The sequence below is a fragment of the Zonotrichia leucophrys genome, chromosome 5 (genome assembly GCF_028769735.1).
Source record: "Zonotrichia leucophrys gambelii isolate GWCS_2022_RI chromosome 5, RI_Zleu_2.0, whole genome shotgun sequence".
In the NCBI taxonomy this organism is placed as follows: domain Eukaryota; kingdom Metazoa; phylum Chordata; class Aves; order Passeriformes; family Passerellidae; genus Zonotrichia; species Zonotrichia leucophrys.
The window spans coordinates 3,265,240-3,292,615 of NC_088175.1; the positions used below are offsets into that span (position 1 = coordinate 3,265,240).

At 43.3% G+C, this 27,376-nt stretch overlaps 1 protein-coding gene and 1 pseudogene across 1 annotated transcript; both read left to right on the forward strand.

Moving 5' to 3' along the window:
• Window positions 1–637: 637 nt before the first annotated feature.
• Window positions 638–10,261, forward strand: GPR132 (G protein-coupled receptor 132). Its single transcript, XM_064716050.1, has 2 exons — window positions 638–696; window positions 9,209–10,261. The coding sequence occupies exon 2, from the start codon at window positions 9,233–9,235 to the stop codon at window positions 10,259–10,261; it is 1,029 nt and encodes a 342-aa protein (XP_064572120.1). The 5' UTR covers window positions 638–696; window positions 9,209–9,232.
• Window positions 10,262–25,638: 15,377 nt separating this feature from the next.
• LOC135448102 (SHC SH2 domain-binding protein 1-like) lies at window positions 25,639–27,175 on the forward strand (annotated as a pseudogene).
• The last annotated feature ends 201 nt before the right edge of the window (window positions 27,176–27,376 follow it).

Here is a 27,376-nt window from a genome sequence, read left to right on the forward strand (position 1 = left end):
TTTGCTATTAAGGAACTCCTGCAACTCAATTCTACTTCTAGAAGGTGTTTAAACCACCACCAAATCTCCTTTAGCATTCTCAGCCTTTTCTATCCCAGCTGGCACCAGAATAGGCTTTCCCTTCTATCACCACACCATTTATTGGGCTCTAACACTGTTTCCCATTTTTCAATACCCAGCCAATTCACACATAGAGTGGGAATTTCCTCCACTGTAGGAATCAGCTCTGCCCCAAGGAGCCAAGGGCTTGGGGCAGTTCATCAGTCCCTTGTCTCTCTGGGGCATGTTTGCAGTGAGTTAGGTGCACATCCAGAACAGGAGCCCAAACAAGAGCCTGGCAGTCACCAAAGCAACCTCCCACTTGCTGTACAACCTCCCAACCTCCCACGCTTGTACAATTCTGTACAAATGACAGAATTTGACAGCAAACAATTTTTAAGGCTGCTTCTCCTCCTAGGTGCTCTGCCGGCACTGGGCAGCCTCTGCTTTCTGTGCACACCCAGCTAGAAGTGACACACTTTTGGGGACTCTGATGAAGTTGTGCCCACAGAAGCTCTCTTAGCTCACAGCACTCAGGACTGCACGTGGTATCGTCAGCTACTTCCTCCAGCTCAGAGCAGCCTCTGAGCACGGCACGAGCTGGAGCACTCCATCGTCTCCTCTGTGAAAACCAGGGCAAAAAAAGGGAAAAAAAAGGTAAGTGTTCCATCTCTGAGTCAAGGCATTGCTTCTATTTGGCAGGGTTTCCCTTTGTTCTGTTCTGGTCACTGTTTCTCCGTGTCGCGTGTCTGTGCTCAAGAAATGCAGATTGTGTTGATGCCTCACCACAGTCTGAGTCTCCTTGTGACTGATGTAGTGCCTGGGTTTGTAATAATTAATTGCAGTTGATGCAGCCCCTCCTACCTGTCTTCCTTATAAACTCCCTTTCCTACAAAAAACATATTTATCTTAAAAATGAACTTCAGTTCCAGTCAGGGATAGATGATTACTAGAATTGAAGGATTTTGGCAGAATAGAGGTTGCTGTGAGGTGAGCTTTAGCTATTGCTGCAGTGCATGAGCCATGAATGCAGAATTATAATAGAAATATGAATGCTGGGTTTCTTTTCAGAAGAATTCACATCCAGCCTTTCCTCTCATCCTTACTCTGCTGGAAAACCAAGGTAGGCATTTAAATGTCAAGTTTACCTTGATGGTTACCTGCTGGTCTATAAAGACTAATTGGATACACTACATTCCTTCTTTTTCTCCAACTTTTATTCCCACAGCACTGCTGATATCTGGCACTCAGGGATGTGGAGGCTAACTGGAGTTTAAATTAACTTTTTTTTTGTCAAATATTTTCAGAGTTGACTACTTTTCCAAAGACCAAAGAGCATCTGGGTTTATTTTAAACCTGTCTTTCTCATAATCCCATTTAGATCTGCTGCTGCCTCTAAACCAGCAGCTCTTTAACTTCCAACAACTTCGTTGTGGGAAAGAGGGGTGTAGGGGAGAAACAAAAAAAAACCCAAAAGAAAGTAAAAAAAAAACCAAAACTCCCCTCCCCACCAAAGAAAAACCCAACAAAACCAAAAAACCCACTTATTGTGCTCATTAGCACACAATGGGCAAGACTGATTTTCTTCTGAGAAGTTTTTCAAAGTTCTCTACACAGGACACTATATTTAGAGAAATTTAAAGAATATTTAAAGAAATTTAATTTGAATTGGGCACCCCCTCTGCACAGATTTCTGCCTGAAAGTGCAGATGGCTCTTTCAGGTTCAGCGTTTCCCAGTCCTCTTGGGAGACACTGATCCGACAGCCTCACCATGATCATACAAATAATTTTGCTGTCAAGTGTCAGGATGCTTTGGGAAATGTCTCCTTACTGGGATTTTTACATTAACATCTTCCAGTATATTCCCAAATTGTGCCAACAAACAAAAGTGCTCATTGTGGTAGGTGTATAAAGATCCAGAAGAGATCAGAGATGACAACTCAGACAAAATACCACAGATTGGCAGAAGTGAGTGTGCCCACAGAGATGTCAGAGGTGTGTGTACATGCAAAGAGGAACCTTTGGGCCTTTATTTTGGTATCACTAAATCTTAAGAGGAAAGCCCTGCTGTTGGTATGGTAAGGTAGCTACAGGAGGTGACCTAGATGTCAAAAAGCAAAATGGAAGTTCTCCAATTAGTTGAGAGCAAATCAGAGGGCAAAAAGGAACAAAGAAATTGTGTTTCACAGTAAATGGAGAAGGAGGAAATATTTGTGTCTAAGTTCAGAGCACTGTTACAAATACTATTTGTAGGCACTGTTAAAAATAGGATTGTTTCAAGTAAAAAAAGGCACCATGGTTTTTGCAAGGCTTTACAAACCCTACTTGCTCAGAGACATCCACTTTAGACAAAAGTAAAACAATTTTAAGATGAAACAACCTAAACTGGTCAGTACCAGTCATTATGTCAGTGAGCCCAGGTTTAACAGATCATTAAATTATTTTGAGCAACTCTCCGCTCTGTTTTTCCCCAGCACCATCTTTAGTACTGATGATGCCACCACAGCAGCTTCCATAGAGACCCACGAGGGCAGGGCCAAGATTCCCATCAGGGACAGACAATCTACTGCCACAAGGTCAAAGCCCAACACTATCTTCAGATTTTCCCACTCCTGGAAAAAGAAGCCATCCTATCTGTGCTCACTCTTTGCAGCACAGTTAAGCCATGCTCTGACTGGGGGATTTAACGGGGATGAAAGAGACAAATGCATTTTGGGGATGCAGAAAGAGCCTGTGATCCCTGTGACTGTAATGATTGCAGTGAAGGTGGCAGTGAAGGAAAGAGGGGACACTTGTGGATTTGGGAGTTTGATCAGATGTGTTTGGTTATGAATATGTTCAGTTGCTGAACATATTCTGATCCCAGAGATGATTTTGAGTCACAGTAGGTTGGGGTGGATATGGCTCTGGACTGGGCCTTTCTATGGCTCTTAGTGTGTTTCTCACTGCAGGTGCCAGAGATTTAGCAGGAGTCTCCTGTTTGAAGGCCTGGAGGCCAGGAATAAGGAGGATGATATCAGCAGTTCTGGGGAAATCCTAAAATCTAAAGGATAACAAAGCACCTCTTTTTAAGGGGTACACTGGTGGGTTTGGACAGAGGTCTTGGTGCTTCTTTGCTCAGCTGCTTGAAGTCAAATTTTCCTTAAACCTGGCAATAAAACACATTCATCTCTGACAGTGTGTCAGCACAGCCAGACCTCCTCACCTTGTTAAAACATCCTGTTCCCTGATATCCCAGCCTGTTCTCCAACATCCCAGCCTGTTCTTTTAGTAATCCAGAGCAGTATCCATCCACTTCTATACCCTTAGTGCCAAATCTGCTGGAACTTGGCTGTGCTTCAGCATCCTTGAGCACCCTGATGCAGGAGACAGGAATGGGAATCACCACTCTCATCCTCTTCTTCTAAAACTTCGTAGCTCCAGCACAAGCCAGTAGGAAAGTTTGGTCAGCTGGGTTTCCAAATTGGCCACTTAATTAACAGAAGCTATATACAACTAGCCCCTGATGACAAGGTCACCAATTAAGCTGCAGTAGCTTTAGGGAAACATTGAGTGCTTGGTGGTTTCAGGTGTGGTGAGGTGTGAAGCAGAGCTGCTCTCAGTTGCTCACTTTCACTGCTGCTGCTCCAACACCTACACTTACCTCAGCCTTTTGACTTGACAGGCTTTACACTTTAGCCCCAAATTTATGACAGCCTTTCTGGGCTTCCTGTTGCTTCTCCTGGCCATGGAGCCATTCCTCTGGCTCTGGGATCTTTTCCACACAAGCTGGTGGGTACCAGGGAGTAAATCTGCCCTGCAATAGCTGCACTCTGAGATGCTCTCAGGGAGGACTGAGAAACTTTGATAGGTCTGAAGTCACAAAATCCTGACTCATAGTCTTTGAATCATGAAACCGAAGTCCCCTGGTACAGGTGGATTTTGGGGTCTATTTCTCACCTGTGAACTTCCTCTACCTACAATGTTTAAGCAGTTTTATCTGCTTTTATGTACGTTGAATAACGTGGTCTTAAACCCAGTACAAGGATCTTTTGTCAACATTTCTCCCTCACCCACCAGACATTCTTCTCTCCTGTGCAGTCCTCCTCCAGGTACCATGGCACTAGGACACCCAGATTAAGGAAGAATCACTTTTTAAAACTGGGCCTCATAATTCAAACCTGAATTATGACAGTTCCTCTTAGTAATACCACAGCTGCTCATTTGAGCAAATTAGCACATTTAGTACTATTGTGGGATTTCTACATTGTGGAAAGGGGGAAGTGGATGTATGGATTTATGTGATAAAAATCTACAGTCATTGAGAGTTCACAGCTATGAACAGTGTTATCTTGAGGTAAATCAAGTATCTTTCCCTCCTCAGGAAAGACTGCTGAGCTCCTCCCTTCCTGAAAGGCAATTGATTAATAACTTCTCTCTTCTACCATGCACCTTCTTTATTTTTATATTTATTATTAACTTCATATTAATATCTTTGTAATATGATGCAAAATAACTGCTTATATCTGCATTACATCTCATATCTGCAACACAGAATTAAATATAAAGGCTGTGTAGCTAATCCCAGGGTATTGCTGCTTTCAGCTACAAACGCTGAAACTTGTTTTAACCAGCACTAGGCAAGAGAGGGATCATCTGCTCCGCCAGTGGAAGAAAGATATTTTAGGATAGAATTGTGCTCAGGCTGGATTGCCAGGATAGCCTCAAAAGGCTTTTTTTTCCTAAACAGAATTTTGAAACTATATTGTGCCAAGATTATATATTCATATATTATGTTCAAATTTGAAACCATGTTGCTTGAAAATGGGTTTATGTTCAAATTTCAAACTATTCCGTTTCAAATCTCACTGTGTTGTGTGTGTCAGTAAAAATGATTGGTCTGATGGGTAACCAAGTGCAGCCACGGCTGTTTCTCCTTTTTATGGTGAGAGTTGCTTACAGGAGTAACTTAATTTGCTAATTTGTTTAAATTAATAATGGAAAAAAAAAATAAAGCAGTTCACTGACTTGCTGGGCATATGGGCCATGATCTGTTTCCATTCAAAGACACCATAAACATTTTTCCTTCCTTCAAGAACAGCAGAGCAAATAGCACAGCAATTCCTTAGTTTCAAGTTAAGGGACACAAAAGTTTATCAGTTGATTATCAATAAAGATTATCAGTTGATAATTTTCAGGCAATTACTGTAAGTTCTGCATGAGGAGAAGCCCAGGTTCAGACGTTGGAGGAGTGACACTGCTGGTGACACTGTAGGCAGCAGAAATGTCACATCTGGGAACTGATGTGTTTCAATATAGATCTGAGTGTCCAACTGACGTCCTGCTGGCACCCTCGTGTCAAACCCTTCCAGCACCACATTCTACCCAGGAAAGCACACAAAATCCCTCAGGAGAAACTCAGGTCCTCTTTCACTGAACGCTGATTTATGGTTTGAGACACTCAGGTTGTTTTCCTCTACAGATATTGGGGACAGGAAGGAAAGTGTGAAGGGAAAGTTTGTTTTCATTTTAACCATCACAGAGGTGATGGTTGTTTCACGTTGTTCCTAATATCCTCATAAACTCCTCAAAACTTTTGGCTCTAACAATAATGCCTGGAAGACATGGATGATCAGAAAAATATTAGAAAATAAAATATACATTAATTAATGTGCTTTGCTCATGTAATTGTACTCATGTTATGGATTTTACTGTGTCCTTTTTTTTTCTCCTGTTCCTGTGTCTCTCAGATGACTTACTCCAAAGACTTCCAACCAGTCTCTGTCCTATACTGTGCTTTTTTTTTGACTTATCCCTCTCTGCCTTGTAACCATAACTGTAATTTTCTTTTTTTACTTTTTCTAATAGTGACTATTCTTATCACTTCAACTTCTCTTTTGGAAACTTAAACAGTTTCACATGAGTAGTTCATACACAAACAACAACAAAAAAAAAAAAGTAAAGCCTTTTGCTTTCCCGCTTGTTTTCATTTCCCTTTTTTTTTTTTTCACTTCAGTGTTACTGAAAAGACTTTTCTTGAGAAAAGATTAATGCAACTGGCCCAAATGAGCAGCAGGAGCCACTGCATTTTAGGAGTACGAAATGTAATTATCTAGTTGTCTAACAGCATGGAGACAACATAAGAATATTAGAAATGTAAGAGTGTAAATACAGAGAAGGCACGCAGCAAATCTTAGCAGATTACCCCATCTCCCAGTGATTTTTGCTTAGATGCTTCGTGATCTCTCTGTTCTGGAAGGTGAGATGTTTCGCACATCTTGAAGGTGAGAAAGGTGCACGTGATACCTGTGGTATGTCTCGTGCAGTGACGCTCTCAGAGCAAGAAGCCTCAGAGTGCTGATAAAAATACACTGAGCTGCTGATGCAACATACATCAGCTGTAACACCTATGATTGGTGAGACCTACCAGATCAGGACAGGCCATAAAAGGTAAAACAGCTACTGTGGAGAGGCTTGCTCAACTGAAGGATTCAGGGCAGCAAAGATAACTCACTGGAACAGTTTGTGTCTCACAAATGCTTTCTTAGATATTGCTCATCCATGTCATCATCACTACATTTTACCCTTTATAAATGCTTGAAAATTGCCGGGTGTGATAAATCTCTTGAGTTCTGGTGTTCAAACCAAGGCTGATCATCACAAATATTAATAGAAAATGGTGTCTAGTTTTTTTCACTGGTGTACTTATTACTGGTTTCCATTTGAATTAATATTTGAGATGCAGGTTAGCCTCGACATCCCGGAGGAAAAACTGGGAATCATCTGGGCTGAGCCAAGCATCAAACTATTAAACTCTAAAGGTCTGAGAAGACAGGAATATGCTTTCAATTGAAGAGGGCTGTAGAGGCACAAAGAAGTCGACTTTAGTCACAGGGTGGACAATTGTGGTGTTACTTCCTTCCCCTTAAGGGTGTGGCAAAACAAGAGAAAATGTCACCAGGAGAAATGCCATAAATTGTCTGCTGAGTGCTGCTTTGTGGAGAAACCTCTCTGCAGGCCTGGAGAACTGAGCGGAGAGAGTGAAGCTCTGAACTGGGGGTGGATGCAGTGGCCAGTGGAAGAAGACTCTTCCCTGGACAGGGCTGAGAGCCTGGAGAGGTGAGGAGTGGAACAAATGGCCTCCTCTCCTCCTTCCATATATTGGGCTCTGAGTTAGAACACTCCTCCTCCACAGCTCCAAAGCTGACAGGCCAAAGCTACAGGACAGTCCTTCAGCACCTGATTTTCTTTTGAAGGCTAGGTCCATGCCCATGGCTGCACTTTGTCAGCTGAGGCGTCGTGCTTGGCGCTGACAGCCATTTACATGTGAAGGTCTCTTCAGCTCAGCCCCAGCCCTGTGGCTTAGTCTATATGCCAAACACCAAGGAAAAATGCCTGCTCCAGGCAGGTAGCTTAGAAAGTCACAGGCATCTCCTTCCTGAGGCTCCCTCAAGGGTGCTGAGCATGGGAAGGAGACTTGGAGCAAAAGTGGGAGGGGAGGAGGCAAGACAAACAAGCATTGGGAGCCATGTGTCCACAGAACTCTTTCACTGTTTGCTGCCTTGCACCATCACTGACTGCTCTGGGGGAAGCCTTACAGAAATGAGAATATTCAGACAAGCACAGGATGAGGAGAAGTGTGCAAAAGCAGGAGGAGGGAAGGAGAGAGCACCCTCAACCACTCCTGAAGGTGTTTTTTTGAGGTGTGTGGGGTAGACAAGCTGATGAGTAACTGAGGTGGTGTGTGACTTGTGCCATGTCCCTGCCCTGGATGCCACCATCTGCCTGACTGTGAGCTGTATTCACCTGTTGTGCTTTACCATAGAAAGGGAGGTCTCCAAGGCCCTCTGTGGTGTGCAGGTGTACAGCAGCTCTGTGGTGTTCAGTGTACAGCAGCTCTGTGGTGTGCACGTGTACAGCAGCTCTGTGGTGTGCAGTGTACAGCAGCTCTGTGGCGTTCAGTGTACAGCAGCTCTGTGATGTGCAGGTGTACAGCAGCTCTGTGGTGTTCAGTGTACAGCAGCTCTGAGGTGTGCAGTGTACAGCAGCTCTGTGGCGTTCAGTGTACAGCAGCTCTGTGGTGTGCAGTGTACAGCAGCTCTGTGGCGTTCAGTGTACAGCAGCTCTGTGATGTGCAGTGTACAGCAGCTCTGAGGTTTTCAGCGTACATCAGCTCTGAGGTGTGCAGTGTACAGCAGCTCTGTGGTGTGCAGGTATACAGCAGCTCTGAGGTGTGCAGGTGTACAGCAGCTCTTTGGTGTTCAGTGTACAGCAGCTCTGTGGTGTTCAGTGTACAGCAGCTCTGAGGTGTGCAGTGTACAGCAGCTCTCACACCACCAAGCGTGTTTTGAATCAAGGACAAGCTCTGTATGTCAGTTCACAGACGAGGCTTGGGCAGAGAACCCTGCTGACCCTGAAATCAAGCACCTTTTTTATCTCCTCTACACCGCAGATTGGTAGGTGGCCCAGAAGAGATCCCTCCTCCTCCACCAAAGGTGGCAGATGCTTAGAGGCAACAAAAAATGCATCACAACCAGCCCTCCCTTACTGCATCCACTGTGCTCATAAGTTAACACCAGCTCAAGCACCCTCTGTGTTAAGAACCTTTTTGCAATGGCCAGCCTAAACCTCCCTGAAACCACTTCAGGCTATTCCCTCAGGTCCTGTCACTGCTCTGAGTACTGTGCCATCTTCTCCACACAACAGTGAAGATTCTTTTCTCCAGTCATTCTGAAGATGGGACAATACTGAACCCAGCTTTTTTTTCAAATATGTCTAAGCTGGTCCACAACTTCATCTGCCTTATTTCTGTAGGCTGATCCCCATGTGAGATTTTGGGTGCAGGTGACACTTGGCATGAGGAATGATAGCAGTTTTAGCATTTACAGCATGATTTTAGAATGGGAACTGACAAAAAGGAGATGGTTGATTTTATGTCCAGGGACAAAACTTCAGATCCCCCTTGAGAGAGCTTCCACATAGCCACCAGAATCCAGTACAACTCTCAGAGGTGGAGGGATGTTGTGACCCTCTCTTTCTCAGTTCATGTCTGAGGAGGAACCTTTCAAACATCCTCCATTCCACTTGCTCCACAAACACGTCAAGTTGGCACCTATGGGACCATAACCTTTACTGACATATTTTTAAGTGATGCAATGCTAACTTTCCACCTTGTCTTCTGATTCTTAGGAAATATCAGCTGGAGAAAAAATAATGGAACACTGTCTAAATGAAAATTGTAACTCCACTTGCCCAGAAATTCCTTATCAAGAGAGTCAGACACTTCTGGTTGCTGTTTACAGCATTGTTTTTGCAATAGGCCTTCCAGCAAATTGCATAACTTCTCTGCTGGCATTTGTACAAATCAAAAGGAATATAGTAGTTGCCATCTACATTTTCAGTTTATCATTGTGTGACCTGATGTATTTATGTACCTTGCCTGTCTGGATTATCTATGTGCAAAATGGGCACAAGTGGACCATGGGTGACACTGCTTGCAGCATAACAGGATTCATCTTTTTCTGCAGTATCTACATCAGCATTCTGCTTTTGTGTTGCATCTCTGTGGATCGTTACATGGCACTGGTGCATTCTCTGGAATCAAGGGGAAGAAGACAACAGAAAAATGCCATCATAATAGTTGGTTTTCTCTTTACTGTGGTTGCAGGAATCCACATGCCAGTATTTTTTATGGAAAATGGGCAAAACTGTACAGAGGTGAAAACCTGCTTTGAGACAGTGCCCCTTAACTTATTATTGGCTTATTTCAGCTGTGCTAGATTCCTGTTTGGATTTTTCATACCCCTCCTGATCCTGATTTTTACAAACTGCAAAATTTTCAGAGCTACGAAAAGAAGCAGCAGCTTGACTTGTCGTGAGAAAGCCAAAGTGAAGAATGTTGCTATTGCCATTATTACTATTTTCGTGATCTGCTTTGCTCCATATCATCTGGTTCTCATAGTAAGAGCCATATACTTTATGTTTCATCAGGACTGCCCATGTCCATTTGAAAATAAGATATATTCAACTTTTACAGCGTTTCTGTGTTTAGCCACTGCAAACAGCATTGCTGATCCAATCATCTACGTTCTGGTCAGTGAAAACGTCAGAAAAGACTGCTATAGGAGCCTGAGAAGATTGAGATGGAACACATCCAAGCCAAATTCATCCACCGATCACAATACTGACAACATAAAGTTGGAAACGCTAAAAGAATCAGAGGAAGAGGGCCAAAGAAAATAAAACTCAAAGAAATAACAGATTCATCTGACATTCAGAAGGCCTGCACCAGTGGCAGAGACCAGGAAAGTGGCAGCTAGCTGGTAGCTGTGCTGGAACAAATAAGAAGTTCCCAATGCCAGCTGCAGGACACAAGTTTTTACATGCTGACATCATCTTGCACATCCTGCATGGGCCATTAACTCCTTGAGGACACTATGGGAGCAATAATTCACATTTCACAGAATTCACATCTCCTACAATAAACTTTGCCCACCAGTATCACTGATGAAAATACTGCTTTGCTAAGGATATGTGAAATAAATGAAGTAATTTACTTGGACTAAAATTGGGATCTTAAAAGTTTTGGGGTTTTTTTGGACTGACTCTCATATGAAATAAAACCATTTTTATCTTCTGAGCAAAATTTTTTAAAAGCATTGCAGAGAAGAATAATATACTACTCTTAATGTTGCAATTTTTGCTCCTTGAGGAGGTACATGTTCCAGTTCTCATACATGCACTCTGCTGTTACCGTTTGTGGTTAACCAGTGGAAAATATTAAAAATGAGTGAACATTTTCCTTGTACTCTAGCATGTGACTTCAGGTACATCACACATTCCAGGAGAATTAGATGGCAAAAAAAAATGCCTGATAACACAGACCAACAGTACTGCTGCTGCATTAGTCAAGATTCTGCACTGCCCTGAAATTCCTAAAATGTACAGTTCTAATGCTTGATAGCTTACAATTAGCAAATTTTTCTTGTTTTGCAGTCAGACCAAGAATGCACTGAAATATACAGAAAATGTATACATTTCCAAGCGGAGTAGGGGACTGCTTTTATGCCATCCCCAAATGTTTGCTGAACTCGTGTTTCATTTCTGACTAAGCTAACCCTTCCCTTTTGTTATTGATCCCACTTTTACTGTGCAGGAGTGTGCAGGAGCTATGGGTAGGCTCACAGATGATGTGGAAGGTTGGCAGTCTGGAGAGCACAGTCCTTCCTCCCCACAGCTGGAACTCCCTCAGACATGCTGGGGCAAATTCCACTGTTGCTGCTGTCACTTCTATTATGAATAACTTGTTGATGGTAGTACCTTGTGCCTTCTAGCAACTATTTAAAAAATAAAAATGATACAAATCTGGCAATGTTTATCTAAACAACTTCTTCATATTTTTATGTGATTCAACAGACAGATCATGAACCATTTTGAGTACGAGTTTTAGAGGTTTCATAGCATCATTCCATTTAATCTGTGGTGTTGTATTTCCGTGACATGTTGAAATTGTTATTCACATTGACATTTCTGCATTGAATTAATATTAACCAGTCTTAATACAAATGCAATACTTTTTATCTTAAAACTGCCATAGATATCTTTCTATGTTATATTTTTATATATTCTTACACTTTTGTAAATAACCTTTATGCCAGAATTATATATCCTCAATTTACTATATTTATTACCTATTTGATTTTTTAATTATTGAATGACTCCTCTGGTACTTATATGTGAATTGGCTTTGTCCTCAAAAGTAGTCCACTATTACTAAATTGGAGATTGTTTCTTGGAAGAACATGACATTCTGTTGAGGTGCTAATTAAAAAATTCTGGATTTCTATTTTTTTATGCATCTCAGAGATCAAATTCTCTAAGGTATCATGGAGAGAGCTGCAAGGTGCTGAGTATCTGTAACTTTCAGTTGCTGAAGAATTCTGCAGCAGCAGCAGCAGAACATGGCTGCTGACAGCCCCTGCCAGACAGAGCACTGGTGACTCATCTCTGAAGATGTACATGCAAACCACCTGACCTCAGGATTTTCATAGTCTGAAATCAAACCTTAATGAAAAGCAGCAGTGAATTTAGAAGAAACCAGAAGTACAGGCTTCTGAACTCATTGACATGGATGTAAGTTAGCTATTGACCTCGATGAATTTAAATATCTCTGATGATTTTCCTCTGATAAGGAGTGAGTGTTGAGGGAGGGGATTGTCCTGCCCTGCGCTGAGCTGCTGCGGCCTCACCTCAAGTCCTGCGTGCAGTTTTAGGAACCACCATATAAAGATGACAATAAACTGTGGCTCTCCTGCAGTCACAGAGTGTTGGAATGCTGGCTAGCAAAGCTCCCTGAGTGACCAGAGGGGCACACAGGACAGGCTGCCCCTGAGCTTCCACCGAGGTCTTCCAGGTGGCAGTGGGTGCAGCACCGTGGGTGACACTGCAGCACGACACCACCAGGAACCCAAAGGAAAGAACCAAAGGAGAGGACACTCGTGTGCAGTCCAATGGAGCTTTATTCAAAGATGGGTCAGGGAGGAGTGTCAAGGGAACAGTGATCGGCTAGGGTTTTTAAAGGGGGCTGCTTTAGGGAGTGGGAACACCACATAACTAATGGGAGAACACTCAGAGAGGAGCATGGGATCTAACAAGACCAATGGGGTTAACACAGGGGAGGGGGAAGCCTCTAAAACAAATCAACGGTTAGAACCAGGGCATCGAACATTTGGGAACAAAAGGGGTGGATCTAGGTCGATGGACAAGGGAAGGGGACAGCTCAGCTTAGATAGACAGATCCACACAAGGGAAGGAAGGGAGGGAGGAGCAGGGAAATAGGCATGGGGAGTGGCGGCTAAGGGCGGGAAAACTTAGGGGTAAACAACTTGGGAGAAACCATGGTGAGGGCATGAAACGGGGGTGCAAGGATCAAAACATTTTGCTGATTTAACATTGAACCACTAACTGTTGCAATTGAAACAACTATAGAACTCATGAAACACGCTGCCACATCAAGCTACTAGAGAACAACCAAAGAAAGGCCATGAGGATGGTGAAAGCTCTGGAGGGGAGGATATGAGGAGTGTCTGAGGTCACTTGGTCTGTTCAGCCTGGAGTCTGAGGGGAGACCTCGTCATGGTGGGAATCAAGGGAGCAGGCACTGGTGTCTTCTCTCTGGTGACAGGGACAGGACCCGAGGGATGTCCTGAAGCTGAGGCAGAGGGGACTTAGGTCAGATGTTAGAAAAAGGTTTTTCACCCAGAGGGTGACTGGGCACTGGAACAAGCATCCCAGGGAAATGGTCACAACACCAACCCTGAGAGAGTACAAGAAGCATTTGGACAATGCTCTCAGGTGCCCTGCACAGAGTCAGGAGTTGGGACTTGAGGATCCTTATAGATCTCTTCCAACTCAGGATATTCTACAATTCTGTGAACCAACATTAGAACCCAGTGGCACAGATGCAGGGGTCAGGGATTATAAAGGTCTGATGCAACAGCTGCAGTTCTGCTGCCTTAATGAAGGTGCATGCTGTTCTAAATTACTATGTCATTCTGCATCTTCTCTTCATGAAAATCCTTGGAGTTTCTTTGTTCAGCCACACTCTGAAACAAAAGCTTTAGAAGTGACAGACTTGTGCAGCCTGATCTAATTTAAAAGTTTACCTAGATAATCTCCAGAGATGCTTTCCAAACTAAAATATTCTGTGATAGATTACTGAAGGGATCAGGGGCCTGGTACCAAGCAACATATCCACATGGGAAAACTGCACATGCTGACTTCTTGGGATAAACAGAAAAGCAGCTTTATGGCTGAGTGAGGGCACCAAGAAACATTCCATCTTGTTAAAATATCCCACCAGATAAAGTGACTGTTTCTTGTCTGGTAATTCAAGTACACTGTTATAAATGACCAAATCGTGAGCCAAACTTATAAGAAAATTTAGCAAAGATTTATTAATTTGTCTGCGAGACTGAAGTTCGGTCGTCAAAACCACCACAGAGTCATGTCGAGCCCAGGATCGGCGCTGGGTGAACACACGGATCTGACCTCCCGAATGTCAGAGTCTCCCCAGTTCACGAATGCTGCCTCGCAGCAAGTTTTTATACACTTTATTCCGCCCAAGGCAGAGATGACCAAATGTTCTTTGTGTCTCTTCACATGCATCGCCGTGGCTTTACATGTGCAGAGCTGGGCAAAGGTTCAGTGCAGGTGTCCCCATGTTGTCAGTCGATTCTGGGGAAGCCATGTATTCACATGTATCAGGGTGGTTATCTTGGAAGATGTAATCAGCAAGGCGATAATCACTCTTAGGTGGGCCCCGGCGACCCAACCCGACCCAGGGAAGCCAGCGATTATCGACCTGGAAACTTCTATTTTTATGTTAAAACCCCGATGTTTATCTTAACGTGCTGGGAACTCGATGTATATGAATAAGACACTGCTCCCGGCCAGGATGGCCAAAAGACATAGTTTGGATTTTACAATATTTTATACATTAATAGCATGAATTATCTCTACTATATACTACACACACAATCTATTTTTTGTGAGACAGTATGTGACTGTGCCACTCAGGCAAAGGAAAGGTCTCAGCAGTGGCACAAGTGTGAGATACACAGCAAAGGGCACTCTTCTGTTCAGAGCAGACCTGAGGGGTGGATTGATTGTGTGGTCTTTCCACCCTTTCCTCCTGCAGAGGCACCACCAGTGAGCCCACAGGGGCTGCTTCATGCTGTGAAGAAAGGTTCACCTGCTACATCAGATCTGCAGTTCTCAACACAGCCATCTGGATCTGTACCCATATGGATCTGGCTCCCAACCTCCCCACCTCAGTCCAAGCTATGAGTTAGAGAGAATACAAAACAAAACCAAGGCTGTGCCTCCCAGTTTGGTCTTTAGATGGCCAGGTCTCCACACATAAGGTGCAGAGCAGGTAAACTGCTCACTGCTGTAAAGGGGTGGGATTAGAAAATTTCACTCTTTTATACTCAGCATTTACTCAGGTATAACTTCAATCATTTGACTAAAAGACTAAAAGGGCTACTGTATAAATAAAACATTATTTTATTTTTACATGTGTCTCAGACACTTATAATGTACCTGGGAGATAAGCTCATTGCTGATTATTTTAAGTATGACTATAAAACATGAAGTGAATAATTTCTGGCTATGAACTAGAGCTGGCCAGACTAGTTTTTGCAGACAATATATGTGATTTGTTTGCTTATTCATCAATTTTAAGTTATATCTGAAGACTGCATTTTGTAAAAATAAATGTTTAGGGTAAGTCACTTATAAAACTCTATTCCTGACTAAGAAATGCTTTCATGTTCTGTATTAAATTTTGCCACAAGAGGATTGCTACAATTTTGCTACAAAGCTGGCAAAACCCCACAGGCATGAACTCAGACTCTCCATGTGTGACAAAGTTTCTTGTGCAGTTGGTCACCTTGTGACTGTACATGTACAGACATTAGGTTGTACTCATGTACAACCTAATGTCACATTTCTGCTGGGTGGTGAGTTATGAAATCTAACTCAGAACAAGACTTTCAGAAACACCCACAACTTAACAGCTTTTCTGAGTGAAGATATTGTCGTTCTACAGCTCACACTGTGGGACTGGTCTTCTAGGAAACTTCCTCTGTACAGTGAAATTATGCCAAAGTTCCCTGACAGTTTGGAATGCCCACATTCTTTTCAAACCAGCACAAACTAACAGTAGCAAATAAGAGTGGGGAGACTGCATCAAAGAGATGCAATAATTCTTTCACCTCTCTGGCATGCAGGGAAGCATACAGGTGCCAGCATCACCAGAGCTGGAACACCCAGCATGTGTTCTGCAGCCGGGTCTAGAGGATGTGACACCAGTTCTCACCAGTTCTCCATCTCTTCGGTGCCTGCTGGAAGTGGTGGTTTGCACGGCATTGCTCTCCCTCCTTCCCTGCAAAATGAACCTCTGCACAGGAGAGGGCGCTTCTGCTTGCAACAGGGATGCAGCACGGCCTCAGAGTGACAAGAATGTGAAGCACAAAAAGAGAAATATTATCCCAAACTGGACTCATACTAATACCCTGGTAACAGCTGTCAGTAGCTGCCATCATGAGCTGTTGGTAAGAAAGAATAGGGATCTGAACTCATTATGTCTAAACTATAATTCACATCACTGAGAACTTCTAGGTCTTTACACTCTTACTCTACCTGTAAGAAAGGCTCAGAGGTGATGAAGCAAAAACCAGCCTTTCAGACAGAAAGTCTGCTGAGGACATATGATAAGATGTGGTAAAAATTTTACAAAGCATCACATGAATATTGTCTGCAAGAGCAACCTCTCACTGCACCATGAAATGATCCATCCTGTTTGGTAGTCTCTGTCAGTGACTGGGCCTGTGCATTTCAGCCCATGATCACAGAGCATCCCTCTATATTCAAAGGTCTGTCTTGAAATATTTTCTTGAGGGCAATGAAGAATCAAAAAGAAGACAGATACTGTGGGAAGAGGGTGCTGTATGATATACAAAGTCCTTAAAAACCTTGTAAACCTTAAGTCACAGCTGTTCTGAACAAATATGCAAATATCCATGTTCAGAAAGCTACTTAGAAATGCAGCAGCCTGTATCACAGTTCCCCATCTGTAAAATGTGAAATTTTTTCCCTTGAGCATTGTCTGGCTCCTTGGTTTAAAACACAAGGCCTTGCAGGAGATACTAGAAAGTGTGAGCAGGTGTGTCTATGCATATTCAGAGCTTACTGCAATGGAGCAGAGAACAGTGTGGAGGCAGATATGGGGTATTAAAACACAAATTCTAATTAGTCAGCACTTTCAGGGTCAGATTCAAAGTACTTTATTTGCTTCTATTTATGCTGAGGCATCAGAAGAAAATATACACAGGCTTTCATTTTAACTTTGTGTCTCCTTCTGGTCACATGGGCATTAGACCCTTGGGGATTTTGCTGGGATTTTTCTCACTGTGATATTCTGGTGTTTGGAGGTGTCTTGTTGTTTTCAAAAGATAAGAGTGATACTGATCTGCAGAGCTGATTTCCAGACTGGAAACACTCAGTGCCAAGCACTCACCAGGCTCATGCTACCTGTCAAGGTACAGGACTGAAGACACCAGCAGCACTATTGCAGTGCTGTACGTAGGAGGCCCCCAGCAATAATCTCTAAAATCCCTGGTTCTTGAAGATCTGTCCATGTGGACTCTGCCTCTCAAGCTCTTCCCTTCCTGACACTACTTTCATGAGTTTGGAAGAACTTCCTTAGCACCAGTTTTCTGGGATGAAGTCTCTGACAGTGTGAGTCTGACACGCTTGAGACAACAGAACTATTACTTATCAATTTGATTAACTGGGGGCAGGGGTTGCCTTTCTTAAATAAGTCAAGAAAATGAGGCTCACACTACCCACTACAGTTAGTTTTCATTCTTGTATTTTTGACATTTATAGGTGATGAGGCAATGTGTTTGATACAGGAAATTTGCTAAGGTATAAAAAATCCTGTAATTTTCTGTTTAGCTGCATGTATGGTTTCTAACTGTCTCTAATTCTTTTGTTCAAATCCTCCCTAAAACAAGGCTCTCGGTGGAATGGTGCATCACTGCATCACTGGCAGGTACAGCTGTATCCCAAAGGGGACAAATGCACAAGTTTCACACTAAACTCAGGACTGGATGGAATGGTATGGAAAAGGGAAGGAAAAAAGTACATTAAACAGCAAGGGAACTCAAGGAAAATCTTACTGTCTTGACTTGGGGGAATGGCCCACCAGCAAAAGTTAGGAGATTCTAGATCAAGAACAAATCTGAAGTTTCAGCAGAAACAAAAAGAGGACAAATGATGGTTTTCCTCTGTACACAGTGGTGTGAAGCAGATACAGGCAGACTGAAAAGTCAGAAAAGTTTGATGGGAAACTAAAGGTCAGTGGGTGACTTCAGTGTACACAAAATCAGAATTCAGAGGTGTGTGTGATTTTATGACTCAGCATGGGGCTTTCCTTAGAGAGGCTGAGTGGACACTTCTTGATTTCTTAAAGGATGAGTCATTGCCTTTTCTGACCAGAAATATTCCCCTCTCATGAGACTGGGGAAGCTGGAAATTATGCTAAATGTTTCTCTTCAGTTTCAGATACTAGAAAAAGTTCTTAGTCAAATTCAGAAAAATAACACTGTAGAAGAAATCAGAAACCCCAGAAAGTAATTTGTTTTTCTTTCTTTTTTTACCCCTGGAGATACTAAAACCCATTCCAAATAAATCAATGTGAAATTAAACCAAAGCCATGAAAATAACCATCATCCTCCTCCCTTAAGGCTGCAGAAAATTGAATGTGAATCTGAACTTTTTTTGCTGGACCATAGTTTCAGATCATGACTTCAACCTCTCAGAATTTGGATAATTTGGGGAGTTTTTAATTTAGAAATGTAGCTTGGACATAATCTTCCATTATGTAGGGCAATATTAATGTATAACTCTGACTTGTCCATCCTTCAGTACTATATCTAGTTGATTAGTATGAAGAAAAGTTTTTATGAAAGCAACATGTCATTGAAATATTCAGTATATCAGTCAACTCTGAGTTGTGACTACTGCCTCTATTGTGAACCACGTAGAATTTTCATCTCAGAAATAACACTGAGAGGTTAATTCGCCCTTTTCGATACTTCCAGCTTTTGTTTAGGATCAATTTCTTTGTGTTTTCCAGTGCAGTTCACGCTCTGACCGCTGTAAAGTCAGAGTATAATGTTTTTCCACTAGTTCAATGTAGTCACAAGAGGGCACTAGACTCTACCCTATTTCTCCTGCTGAGCGTGGTGGACTTCACAGTGAAAGACAAAAACATTAGTACCCCTTATATCCCTAAAGTTCACATCCTGTAAACATAATCTGTAAGAGGTTGTGCTGCTCCTAGGTAGAACAGTCTGTACAGAGGAGTGTGCCTGTGTGCTTATCCTCACCATACAAATAGCTGTTGAGCCACACACAAGATCAGGCTACAATATTTATCCAAATATGGCAGAAACACACAACCTTTTGCAAAGGATGGCTACAAACAAGCTGAGAAACAAGAATAAAACAAAACAAAACCAAAACAAAAAAAATCAGGGAAATCACAGGGAGAAAGAGACAATTCCCTTGTATTAAAACTAAAAAATGGAGGATGATGGAACTTGCCAGGATGTGTCCATGATTCCCTGGACAGGATGTAAGTGGCAGGAGGCAGGCAGACCATCTAAGGCATTCAGCTGAGCCCCATGCAGTATCTAAACACCCAGCAAATTCTAAACAACTCTTTGATGAGCCCCACTTTGCCTCTCTGCCTCAGCAAACCTCTCTCCACATCATCCTGCACCACTGCTCACAGCACCTCCTGCAACTTTATCCCAAGTCTGTTGGCATTTGGTGCTACTTGTAAGTAACACCAATTAAAGATTTATTATTCCATTAATATGAGAAATGTTGAAATGATTGCTGGGAAACCACTGGCTACTGGCAGACCACCAGGAGACAGGAGTTAACATTCCTTTACTGCTACAAAAGTCAAGGCTGTCATTCCCATCGAGGTGCAGGACCAGAGCAGGGAACAAGACCAGCTCCCAGCCTGTTATCTCTGTTCATAGTCATGCTTCTAATCAGGTTAACCCTTTAAACACAATGCACACATGTGGTAGCAATCATTCTCTTAGGAAAAAAAAAGCACGTTTTTAATATGTCTTTTCATGCCTTACTTTACCTACTTCTTATCCTCACTTTTTGATGCTCTTATTAAATTGTAATTGTTTTGTTCCTACTATAATTTATATTTTTACAGACTATGGAATTCTGCTAAGCCACCAGCAAATCAACATCAGCAATAATTTGTAGCTACAGTACACTTTCCTTTTAACTTATTGATTCATCAGACTCTCAAATAAAATTTGGAAACAATCCAAACACTCCAATAAGCCATCACAGCTGCTTTCTACTCTTCAAGGCTCATAGAGGGTCATTTTAATTTGCAGATAAAGCATTTATTTCTATAACCAGCATATTTCTCTTACTGATGCCTCATTTTATTCTCCTTGTTGTTTATGATGGGTCTACAGAAAATAGCATTTCTGGTTTGGAAAATGTAAAACAACTGTCAACAGCTTGTTACTGAAGTCTCAACCACCAGAATTATTATTGCATATGAAACTCAGTGTTCTTATTTTTCTACTTTTCTCCCATAGATTTCATGGTCCAAATGCTTACCAACTTTAAGGTAAAGTAAGCATAAAAATAAATAACTACACCACATATTCCTAAAAGTTTTTGTTAGTTTTAACTGTGCTTTTGAATTATAACTCTCCAGTCTGCCATGACTGCAGAAATTAGTTTCCCACTGATATTGTAATTTTCAAGGACACGGCTTGTAGGAACAGCATGGTGCCTCCTGAAAGGCTGGTTTCAGGAGCAAAACACTGTCATATCAAAAGATGCAGAACAGAAAAGGTGCAAGCTCAAATCTGGACTAAAAGATTTGAAAGCCACACTCTAATGTATGTTCAAAAATATACGAAAAAAGGAATTATTCATTAACTTCTTCAGCCTGCAACCACTGCAGGCTATTTTGTTCTTACAGTATCTGCTGTTTCAAAGGAAGGTAGAGCTGATGGGGGAGAAAAGATCTTCACATGACCAGCACAAACACATTCATCAGAAACAGACTAGCTCCTGAGATGAAAATACTGTTCTTAGCTGACTGAAAAGAAAGGAATACCTTGTGTACTGACAGGCTGCACATGGTTTTTCAGCCTGTGGGTGCTATTTAATAGTAGATGCTTAGTTGCTATAGCAACTGTCATAGCCTATGGTATTTATGCTTAGATACAGCACACATATTTTAAGCAGCACCAGATAACATGGCACTCAAGTATCCAAAATGTACATTCAAAAAATCCCTATTAAGAAGTATGTGTGTTCTTTTAGTTATGAAAATTCCTTTCTAAGGCAGCACTTTCTCAACAACAAAACAATCTTGTACCTCACAAACGTAAACCTGAACTATCACAATTAGCTACCTTAAAATAAAACCCCAAACGACATTTAGGACTTTAAAATCCATCTTTGCTGACTGCTGGTGCAACATTTGGAGACTTTTGCTGTTTGGTCCAGTGCATGGTGCTTTGTCCCTAGAGGTTCCTATTGTCATTAACTTGGAATCATCTGAGCTTTGTTCCTCCCTGCCAATGTCCACTACAATACACTTTTCACCTGCCATGGAGAACACATTCTCTGAATTGGCTGGCAACTGTAGATCCTGCTGAAAACACTGATTTTTACTTTGATTTTGTCACATCATCCTGGCTGAAGAGATTAAACAAATACTGTAATGAGGGCACTCTCTTTCAGTGCCTTTCCACTGTAAGAGGAAACTCATAGTCACTGACTTCACCAGTGAAGGCCTGTGAGGGGTCTTTAACTCCAACCAAACCATTTTATCCAAGCAGGCTAAGAGAGTGAGTGGACCACTGCAAGCCTAACTGCTTCCCAGTGTCCTGTCTTCACTCTATTTCCTGCAATCAAAACATACAAATACTTCTTAGCAATTTATTATTGGTTCCATAAAGCTGCTAGCTGGCTTGGGTAAAAACAGCAGGGCTGCTTTTAGCTCACAGAGTATCTTCGTCTGTACAAGTTCTTACAAAGAACTCATTTCTTGGCTCATGTCACTGCTAATCCCCATGGCCTCCTTGCAGATAGATCACATACAGCCATAAAACCCAAGGCCTGAGGCTGGTGGCCTGAGGCAGACAGATTTGTGCCTAGGAACAGAATGCTTTGCCATTGTTGTGCTGACAGCCGCACATGCCCCTCCCATCACCTGCCTACTACCACTGCTCAGTTTTTTAAGCCCCAGCTGAGCCAATAGTGCCATATTCAGACATGTATTAGCTGCTGCATGGATTAGCTGGAGTGATGAGTGCTCTGACTGTGCTATTTGCATTTTGTAAGCCACTAACATTTGATGCCAGCACCATTATCATCCAACATCAAGCTACAGTTAGCCCACAAATGTTCACTCGATTATTACAAACCTTTTCGTTTGTTTTACAGGCTCCAGTTGCCCACTGCTCTTTGTTTAATTCTTCCTACAGGTAGGAGTAACAGCCAGGCCCAGAGCAGTGGAGGAGAAGCCTACCCTCACAGAAGGCTGAGAAGTTCCAGCCACCTTTGGTGATCCATGCATTAACACACTGCAACGACCCAAAAACACTTTCTCTCACATTCAGTGCACTGTGACTGCAGACTGAATGCAGTGAAGTTGGATCCTGTACCTGGCTTATGGGGCCCAGCTGAGCTGCTACTACAGGCTTGTTTCTTGAGGAGCAGCCACATTTAATTACTCCTTAGCTCTTTTTCCATCTGCCTCTGGATTTTTTAGGGGAGCTCTGCTGCAGGAATGTGCTTGTCTGCAGAAGCACTCAGGACTGATTCATAATGCTGCCTATCTCAGAAGTAATCAGAATTTGCCAGGTTGGGCTTAAAGGAAACTATGTGTGCTTAGGAATGGGCCTCCTGCCCTACTCTAGAGCAAAATTAAAAAGACAAACATATCTTAAATGCTTTAATCAAACAGTAATTATGAGAGAAACAATACAGACTCAGAACAAGTCCACGTTGTCTTTAGCAGGCAGAGGCAAGCAAGCTCTGTCCCCGCTCTGAACCAGTGGGATCACAGCCAAAAACTCTTCCAAAGCACAGGCAGTTGTGCTGGTAATGCACAGAGCTTGAGCTAACACACCTTGTCTCTCAAAGAGTCGCCAGCCAGAGCAGAGCACTGCACTGGCGACAGCTCACAGCTTCCAGTTCAGGCCTGAGTCATGTCTGGTTTTGTTGGGTTTGGGGTTTTTTTGTCTTTTAAAAGGGTGGTGTCAGCCGTGCTCCTGGACACTGCGTTTCTGTTAATTTCTGCGGTTTTATAAACATTATCCAGCTCTAAACAGCCTTCCCGTCACAGCCAATGTGTGAAAGACTGGCCAGCTCAGCAGGGGCCTGAGCAGCTTTGAGAAAGGAGCAGCAAACCTCCCAAGGCATCAAGCACAGCCCAGCACAGGCTTGCTCCAGACGGGAAGGAAGGGGGCTGGGCGGGAGGGAGGGAGCAGTGGCTGCTTTCCAACGCCCGTGGCACGCAGGTCACACCAGCCGGTACCAGCCGCGGCCAGAGGGAGAGACAGGCAGGGCTCCCGGCCTGGGGGCTGGCTGCGGGTGCGGGATGGGGAGAGCCGGAGCTGCTGCGGGATGGGGAGAACCGGGGCTGGCTGTGGCTCAGCTCCCGCACCGCGGATGCTCCGCTCGGGGAGGCGGCACGGCGCGGCTGGAGACACGCAGCTCTCAGGCAGGGATTGAAGCCAAGCCCGTCCTTCCGCCGAGCACGAGGCATCCGCTGCCCGGCCAAGGGAAGGCAGCTCAAGGCAGCAGCTCCGCTCGGGCCGGCTCTCCTGCTCTGAGGCTGGGGCTGCAGCTCAAATCACTGCCTCCATGTGCTGAGGATGGATCTACACACCTCCAGCCTGGAAAGATCGAGGCCATACCTGCTCCTGTTACACCAGCCCTGCTGCCTCCTGTTTCAAACAAAGAGATCATCCCATTCATATTTTATACAGGCTGCCAGTGCTTTTAAATCCCTTCAGAACTTCCACTCACTTTGGAGATCTTGCTGCATGTCAGTGGTGACTCGGCTTCCCAGGAGAGACCTGCTGAGCTGGTTTGCACCATTGTCCCTGTCACCCATGTTATTCACTCCCTCAGCAGGCAGGCTGCTCTGCAGTGTCTTACTAGGTGCAATGCCTTCCAGTTGTCTAGAAGCTTTGGGTATATGCTCTTGTAAAGAAAGGTATTTGTAAAGAATTCTTGAAACCTGATAGAAAGTTCACACAATCTTATACATTTGTAAACACTTAGATAAGGTGTGTTGATTTAGGAAGGCTATAGAATAGAGATTATATTGTTGAGAGATTGAACTACAAACAAGTTTCAACAAGTTTTAAAATATGGTCTCGTAAAAAGACTAGATATTTTAAGGAATTAGAGCTGTGCAAGATGTATTGTAGGAGGACTATGTGGGGAAAAAATATAAGTGATTGGTGTTAGAAGTAATAGTAGCTCTCCTGATGTTAGCAATATTAACACACAAACACCAGAGGTTTATGTCCAAAAAGGAGACAGAGGAGTCCTTTCTGGCTTTATTCAAATAAAGCGAGAGGCCATGGGGCATTCCCCTGGGATCTCTCAAATTTTTGGAGGACACAGCGTCATTTTTAACCTAATTTCCCGGCCACATTTCCCTTCTCTCTTTCCCCATTGGCTGAGGTACTTGAGAGGTACAGACTCCCCGATATGCCTGACACTGAAGATTTCCCAAAGATTTCCCTTCAATGTAAAACCCTCCCTTTTAATTTTTAATTATTACAAAATTTAGGGTTTTTTCTTCCCCATTGTTTCTTTCATCTCTCAATGTCTAATTTCATTTATCAGCAAACCTAAAGTTTATTTGTAAAAGCAAATATCTTTTTCCATTCATCAATCAGTGGAATCCTTCCCATTGTTTCTTTTATTTTCCAGAGCTAGTTTTTATGTACCAGCATACCCACAGCTTGTTTGTAAAGACAAATCTGCTATTCCTCTCACTGACAATCCTGGCCAGTGATTCCCTCACTTTTTCCCTTTTCTTTGTATGCAGTTACTTTCTTCATTTCAGGTAGTTTTGCAGACATCTCTTTCCAGCTCTCTAGTAAATACTTCAGGCTGCATTGTTTTGCAAAGATCTGTCCAGATTCTTCCATTTTGACTTTTGAAGTTTTGTTTCTCACATATGTGAGATGTGAGAGTTGCTTTCTGCTGATAATAATCAAATGAGGAGACATGACTAGTTTCTCAGATTTTTAACGAAGATGGAGAATCTTTCACAATTTTTCTTTCACTGGTTTAGTCAGAAATAGATTATGTAGTTCTTAAGACATAAGACATCTTCCAGTTTCACTGGAGAGGTTATTGAGGGGAAAAAAAACCATAAAAATGTTGTGTAGCTACACAGAAAGAAAAAAAAAAGCATCAGGAGAGGGGACTTAAGTACCTTACTCTACATAGATGATGCTATCACTAGAAAGAGCAATGCAAATGAACTCTCCAAGCTGTGCTCCTTCAGGGAACAGCCCCCACACTGCCTCCAAAGGGGCCTCCACGGAGGCTCCAAGGTTCATGCAGGATTTGTTGTGGGAATACCTATTTGAATTCCTGCTGAGCAGGGGCTGCCGGGGGCCGCGGGAGGAGGGTCGGGCCCTGCTGCCGCCAGCTGTGGGAGGCGGTGCCCTGCGGGAGCAGCCGAGGCGCAGGGCCTGGATCTGTCTGCTCCAGGAGTGTGATGGCTCCCGGAGTGACTAAGGCATCGTCGTGACAAACCAGGCACTGCTTTGGGAAAGACTGTGCCCAGAGGGAATGTACTTCTTCCAGATATTTTTCACACTGACCGTCTTTTGTTTCACAAGCAGTTTAGAGATTACCAGGATTACATCTTGGCTGACTGCATGTTGGGGATTACAATGTTAGAAATTAATTGTCTAGGGTTAAGTTTAATTGCAACTTGCTTTCAGTTTAGCATGAGTGGGTCCTGCTCAAAACTTGTGTCAAGGAACTTTAAGTGAACTTTGTCAGCAAGCAGAGCTAAGCAGGGGAGTAAACAGAGAAAGACTGGGTATCTTCAGATAAGAGCTGAGATCCTGAAGGGCCCCAGGATGGGAGATAAGAACAATTATGGCTTGCCCACATGGACATGGAGAAAGAATTCCATGAGGTGTTAGAAGACTCCAGACCATAAACCACCATTGGGCACAGGAACATCAGGTGCACAGACTGTGGGGATATAAAGGCCCAGGAATTTCTTGGTTTAGGGTTCTTCTCCAGAGGCACCACCTCAAGCTGAAAGAAACCAATTCTGGCTCAGAACCCAGGGTCAAAACTCTTCCTTAACATTGCAAAACTTTGGAGGTGACGCAGTTCACAGCTGAGCACTTGGACAAAGTCTTTGCACCTGTGGACAGCAGGAGACCTGGCGTGCAGATGTGTTTTAGGTTCTTGTTGGGGTGGCTGGTGGGGAGTACTCAATTCTGAAAGCAGAAGCTCCTTGAAGCTTAATGGACACCAGATACCAGTGTGGGAGCTGTGGGTTGTATACAATGACTCAGGAGAGTTTTACCAAACAGCACAAGCTGTAGAGCACCTCAGGCTCTTCCACCAGTGCATGTGGAGGACTGGGACAGGGAGGAGGAGGAGGGTAACTTGGATTACTTTGTGATGTGTTGAGCCTTGACTGAGGCTGCACTCTGACATCGGAGAACATGGTGTGATTCTGGGCTTGTAGCTGATTGTGGTAAAGACCTAGAAATACAGTTTCACCATAATCCACTGACAGCTGGAAATGCCTGTTATGAAGGAGACAGAGTCATCATCTGTCCTGGTCACTGAGTTCTAGAGGGCCTGTTCTGCAGTGCTGATTCAGTTGAACTCAAAGGCTGTGCCTTTTATGTTGACAAAAGAAAGGAGACATCTTTCTTGACTGTACAGAATCCAGTAAAAGAACCTCCAGTTTGAAGTGAGTGTCACATGAAGTTGTGAAGGGGATTTTAAATGTCCATCATGGGAAAACCACCCTGGAGAACTGTGTGTTAGAGTGTGAAACCAGAGGCGTAACAGTGTGGACATCAGCCAAGCTATTAATGAAAAACTCAGATCTGTGTGATTCCAAGGGTGCTGGTATGGAAATACATCCAGGTAGTGCATGCACTCTGTTGAGCAATGCTGCAAGAAGGGAATACTTATAGACAACTTCTTAGATGAGTATTATGACATTTTCCAAGGTAACCATGGTCAACAATGTGATCCACATTAATAAAGGATATAGCGTGTTCCTGGTCAGATCAGTGATGGTCTCTGACGTTCAGGGTGTTTCAAGCAGCCAGAACAAAAGGGAACACAGCCCACCCACTCGGGGGATGGCCAACCTGTGTAGAGGCTTCAGGCATGAACAACTACCTGAATGAACAGGAGACAGCTGACATTTCTGAGCAAACTAAAAGCAACTACGAAATTGCAAATTAACTTGGGGCTACTTCTACAAAGGAGAGCCAGAAGAAGTGAAAAGAGATGACTGAGTCTTCTTCCAAAAAGCAGACCTTGTTGTGCTATGGAAATATTATTTCCTCCTGCTTTACTGTATGACGCTCCAGCTCTTGCTGTTTCCCAGCCTTTCCTACAGAACCTCAGCCGCAATCCTCCAGCTCCGGCTGCCTGTCCCACCCTCTCTCCAGCTCCTTCCCCTCCCCGTCCCGCCGCGCCCGG

Bases quoted from the DNA above. Each gene is read 5' to 3' on its own strand.
- GPR132 (XM_064716050.1), top strand. From the start codon at position 9,233: ATGGAACACTGTCTAAATGAAAATTGTAACTCCACTTGCCCAGAAATT.